The 5,400-nt window shown below is 36.0% G+C and overlaps 1 protein-coding gene across 1 annotated transcript; it reads right to left on the bottom strand.

The window, feature by feature from the left end:
- Positions 1–2,798: 2,798 nt before the first annotated feature.
- On the bottom strand, positions 2,799–3,233 carry LOC127094141 (uncharacterized). Its single transcript, XM_051033005.1, has one exon. The coding sequence runs from the start codon at positions 3,231–3,233 to the stop codon at positions 2,799–2,801; it is 435 nt and encodes a 144-aa protein (XP_050888962.1).
- Between the last annotated feature and the right edge of the window lie 2,167 nt (positions 3,234–5,400).

Here is a 5,400-nt window from a genome sequence, read left to right as displayed (position 1 = left end):
AATGAATCTTGGAATGGATGGAGAATGCTTGACGTTGGATCAAGCATTTACATTGAAATGGTGTGAGTTTTATCCGGAAAAACAACTTGACGTTGAATCAAGTACTTTTTGTTTTCTTTTTTGAAATGCTTTGTTTATTGTTTTGTGTTTTATCTTTGATTATTAACATGTAGGGTAAACTAGCTAGAAATCAATAAATCTAAGCTATTACATGACTAAGGGGAGGGGGAACATTTAACCCACGATGGGGGGATGGATCCATACAATACAATGGAAAGAGAATAAAAGGAAAATACAAATTACAAACTATTAACTATGTACCATGTCTAAGGCATACAAGTGACATGGTACTTCAAACAATACAAGTCTATTGAATGAAAATGAAATGGTTAGGAGCATGGTTAGCTAAGAGTGAGGTTGCTTCTCCAAGTCATATGTGACAACGAAAGAAACGAGTTAGCATGAGATAACGAACAAGAATAATGCAACAATATGCAAATACGCACAATGGTTAGAATCGATTCAAAAGGTAATGGATTAATCAATGAAAAGTAATCAAGATCTATCCTATGATCATGGAAAATGAACTTGGACATATAATATTTTTCATTACCTAAGTTGAAATGGGATTTTCAATTTAATCAAAGTGATCATAAACCAAAGAAATGATTAAATGGACAATTAAGGTGAATATATTCTAAAGGTTAAATCTACCTAAACATGAGTTAGGAATTAAAGTTAATCAAATGGAAAATTACTCATCTATATTCAAGAATTGAATCTAACAACTATGATTATACGAATCAAATTAAATGGGAATTTACCTAAGAATAGAAATCTAGTCTAAAGTTTAATCATGGTAAAATCAATATCCAACTATCTTGATCCACACAAAATCCATAAAAGAAATAACGAAACCTAACGACTAAAATTCTAATTATGGTATGGTTAATCAATCATGAACTAATTCTGGAAAATTAAGAAATTAAAATATAAATGAAGATTAGACTAATTTCTAAATCTAATTAAACTACAATTAACCATGGATTAATCTACTAATCACTACAATATTAGTTTTTTCCTAAATCTCTATAACTAAGAATTAATCCTAATTCTATCAAGATCAACAAACAACACTAAGATTAACAAAATAGTTAGAATTAAAAATAATTAAGTACTGATTAATCAATGTTTAATGTAATTAGCAAGAACATGGGCCAGTTTGGGGGTAAAACGGATTGTGGGAGTGTGAATTGAATCTGCTTGGGCAAAAATCCGTTTGGGCAAAAAGGCCCGATCTCACCATATGGACAAATTGGATCCATGAACGCCTTGCTCTGATCCTAATCTCAACAATCAACCAAACACTTCTCACGCGTTCGTGACGAGAAATAAAAATGAAAAAATTGCTCACGTGAACGTGGAAGGTTCTCATCGTCGGTGCCGAAAACAAACTCGGTGGTCGCGCTAACGACATCGACTCAATCTCCACGTAATAATCAACATCGTTAATGAATAGTGGGGATCATCTTGGATTGGAAATGCAACGTCAACGAGGAATGAGGATCAGCTTCGGTTGGAAACACGCCGTCAACGATGACTGAGGATCGACTTTGATCGAAAATGCGTAATCAAAGACGAGTAAGGATCAACTTCGATCGGTAGCGCGTAATCAACGGAGAATGATGGTTAACTTCGGTTGGAAACGCACTGTCAACGAGGAGTGAGGATCATCTCCAATTGGATTCGTCTCCGGGTAATGTATTCACCCTTTTGAATTTTCTCCTTTTCCTCGCACTCTGTTCTAAACTTCTAATTCTTCTCGTTCTGATTTTTTTCCAGAGAATTTCTTTACGAGCTTCTGTTATGTGTTGTTGTTGTGATGTCGTCGTGCATTTGGAAGGAGGTTCGAGAGGGTTGTCGAAGGGTGGTGGTGAGTTGAAGAAGAGAGTGAAGGTTAGGGGAAGTTTGAAGATGATGGGAGGAAGTGAAAAAAAACGGCCCCTGATTGAAGAAGATGGAAGGAGTCTTTATAGATTTTCTTCTCAGGTTCTATTATGAAGCTTAGTTAGAAACCGAATGGATTTCTGTTGCGAAAGTTGTTAGAAATTGTTGAAGTCGTTGGGAAATTATGTTAGAGTTCCAGTTAGGGAAGTTGGAAGTTAGTTAGAATTCGGTTGGGAAAGTTCGGTTACATTGCGGTTAGAAATTAGTTATGGAAGTTAGAATTAGCTTTTTTTTTAGAATTGGTTATTGAAGTGAAGGTTACAAAATTCTTTTTTTGAAGGTTGAGTATGTTGAGCCTATTATTCAGTTTGTGTTCTTCTTTCCAATTTCTTATGTGTCGCATACACTCCTTAAGAGCACCATTTGACTGCGATGCTTGATCCTCAGCAGTAAGTACTCCCTTTAGTATTATTGGCAATGAGGTTATTGTTTGAAGCCATTTTACATCCTTCCAGTTAAGTGATTGGTCATATAGGCCTTTAACAATGGAGACTGGATTAGAGTCTTTAATCCTTTCAAGAACCATGGCTTCATAATTCTTAAATCTCAAGTGTGGTGGAAATGTAAATCTGTTTTTTATGTTAGCCTCTATATAACCACCCAAGTTCTAAGTTGGCGTTGTCCTTGGTTAAGTAGTCATTCCATTTGGAGGCTAAACTGTTGATTGTTTGTTTGCATTTCCGAGTTCTATGATTAGCTGTTGTCACTTTATTGTTTCTCTCTAAATTGCTTTCAGTCAATGATGTGATTCTTTGCTTATCTTTTACTGGCTCCCCTGCATCTTGAGAGTTTCATAATAGTGGACTTTCAAAACGTCTGCCTTTTTTTGAAGTTGAATTATCCACCAATTTGTGTTTCTTGAACATATCCTTCGGCAACTCAGTCACTACCAATGGCTCAAAATCATCTTCGTGTTGCTCTTGTTCAGCGTGATGATCGTCATTGTCGAGATACACAGTCCAATTGGTACATTTCTTGTTACTATTCAGGTCGTTTGGAAACTTGGATTTTCCGTCGGCATGTTCCGGTGTGGGAGTTAGGGTTCCGGCAAGAAGCCATTGCTGGTGATCTTCAAGTGTTTTTCGAGACATGTTGAAGGTTTGAACGAACGTGCGAACATCCTTCACTTTATATCCATGTGAGAAGACTTTACGAACCAATTGCTTCTCGTTGTATACCGTGCAATTCCACTTGTGGCTGCATTTCTTCTTTTGTTTTACCTGCATGGTGGAGCATTGGAAGCATTGGAGAGCGATGAAGAGTGCGGAGGAAGACGATGACATTGTTGCGGTGAAGATGGAAAGTTTAGGAAGGTTTTTTTTGTTACGTGTTGAGAGGAAGGTTTTTTGTAGGTTCTTTGAAGCAGTTGAAGGAGTATTATGGAAGGTTGTAGAAGTGTGTTATAAGTTTTTAGTTTCTGTTTTTTCTGTGCATCGTTTTTGTTATAGGAGCAGGTTTTGATTTCCACTCTTGCACGTCATGGATGGCCATGAAATTTTGTTTTGATGCTGATTTTTTGTGCTTCTATTTGTGCAGGTTATATTTCCTATAGGCATGTGAACGAATTTCCTGAAATTGGCTATGGCTTTCTGTTGTAAATTTGTGATAGAGAGTGTATATGGAATATGAATTGAATGAATGAATTAGTGTAATGGTTTGAATTGTATTGAAGATTAATTTGAAAATTGAAATGGTAATGATTTGTAAATGATCTTTATAGTAAATTAAATGTATGATTATGACTCATAAATGGTTAATTACATGGGTTTAAAGAATGAATTTGGTTTTGGGCTTAAATGGTTTGGATCAAATGTGGTAATGGTTAAATGATAATTTGGTTTGGTATGTGGATATGGGTTATTAATTGGATATCCACATGGATGTGGATTAAAAATGGAATATATTGGATAATTGGATATTAAGTGGATTTGAAATTGGAGTGAATTTAATTGGGTTAAAAAACAAATGGATTTGAATTAGATTGGACAATTGGATGCCTAATGGGCTTAAAATAGGAAATGATGAAACATGAAGTTTGGTTAGATGGTTGACCAAAAAGTCAACTTAGGTAAACATGTTTGTTTTTTTGTGGAATGAATGTGGATACGATCGAAAAGCCCAATGTTCGTAAACCAAATAAAACATGTCAAGTCAAGACTCGAAATCCAATCAATCAAAGTCAACCAAATGACATTCAATCAAGCAACCGATTGCAGCATCTTGAATGAGTCTTAGCCAATGAATCAGAACCATGAATCTTAACCAAGCAACTGAACCATCTAATGAACCAAACGAAACAGGTGCAACCTCCCTGAATTAGGGTTTGGTTGATTAAACCACCTTAAGTTACAGAGAAGCCTTAGCTTTCATCCGGTGCAAGCACAAAGCTTTGAATTCATGATATATGTCCTCTTGTATTAGACCCATGACTATGCAGGTGAAATGAACGATATGAAAATATGCATATGACCAAGATTAGTGACCTAGATGAACTTTGTGAAAGGTAGGGTGAATTTTGGGGTATGACAGCTGCCCCTATTTAATCTTCTCAAACCTGAATGTATGGATAGTAATAGGTTCCGGACATTCAAGGTAGGAAAGGATTAAATACTAAAATCTCAAAAGTTTGCCCACTAAGAACAAATGAAATGTGAAGATAGGTCACAAAGAAATTCTTCACTGAGATATAAGATGAACAAATTAGCTTTTGGGCAGGGCAGCTGCTGGGGATTTAAGTGTTATCTGGTCAATATATATTCACGAAAGGTTAGGGATGCATGACGTATGCATGATGCTAATCAGTATGATTATTCTCTTTTTCAATAAGCTCTCTGTCTCCATTTTTTATTAACAAGCTTTTCACTTTATTTTCATTTTTTCAAAACTCTCTAGCAAGCGATGAGAACAATTTTTTGTCGAGGAGAAACGGGTGAAGGGTATTGGAAGAAATGGTTTTACAGGTGGAACCTGGACTTTGATGTGATAGTTAGCGAAGAAAGGACGTGGATTGACCCATCATGTATTGGGTTCTCAGAAAATGAAGGAAGGACGGCCTAAACACTGTCCGATATTTCAAGGAGGTAGTGAATACTGATCACAAAGTTCGGACTCACACAGAGGTATTGTTTAAACACATTCAAATTTACAAAGACACATAGGAAGGTCTGATAGTATTTACATTTTAACAGTGCCCGGGGAATGGGTAGAAAGGATTGGTCAAACATAATACAAATTGCAAAGACACACAGGAAGGTCCGATATTATGTATGTTTGACACGGCTGGGGAAAATGATACAAAGGCTTGGTCAAACATAATACAAATTGCAAAGACACACAAGAAGGTCTGATATTATGTATGTTCGACACTACCGGAGAAAGGGGTGTAGAAAGGAT

The sequence above is a fragment of the Lathyrus oleraceus genome, chromosome 6 (assembly GCF_024323335.1).
Source record: "Lathyrus oleraceus cultivar Zhongwan6 chromosome 6, CAAS_Psat_ZW6_1.0, whole genome shotgun sequence".
Taxonomy (NCBI): domain Eukaryota; kingdom Viridiplantae; phylum Streptophyta; class Magnoliopsida; order Fabales; family Fabaceae; genus Lathyrus; species Lathyrus oleraceus.
The sequence above is the reverse complement of the archived record's forward strand: the minus strand, read 5'-3'. Positions and strand labels throughout refer to the sequence as shown.

Bases quoted from the DNA above. Each gene is read 5' to 3' on its own strand.
- LOC127094141 (XM_051033005.1), bottom strand. From the start codon at position 3,233: ATGCAGGTAAAACAAAAGAAGAAATGCAGCCACAAGTGGAATTGCACG.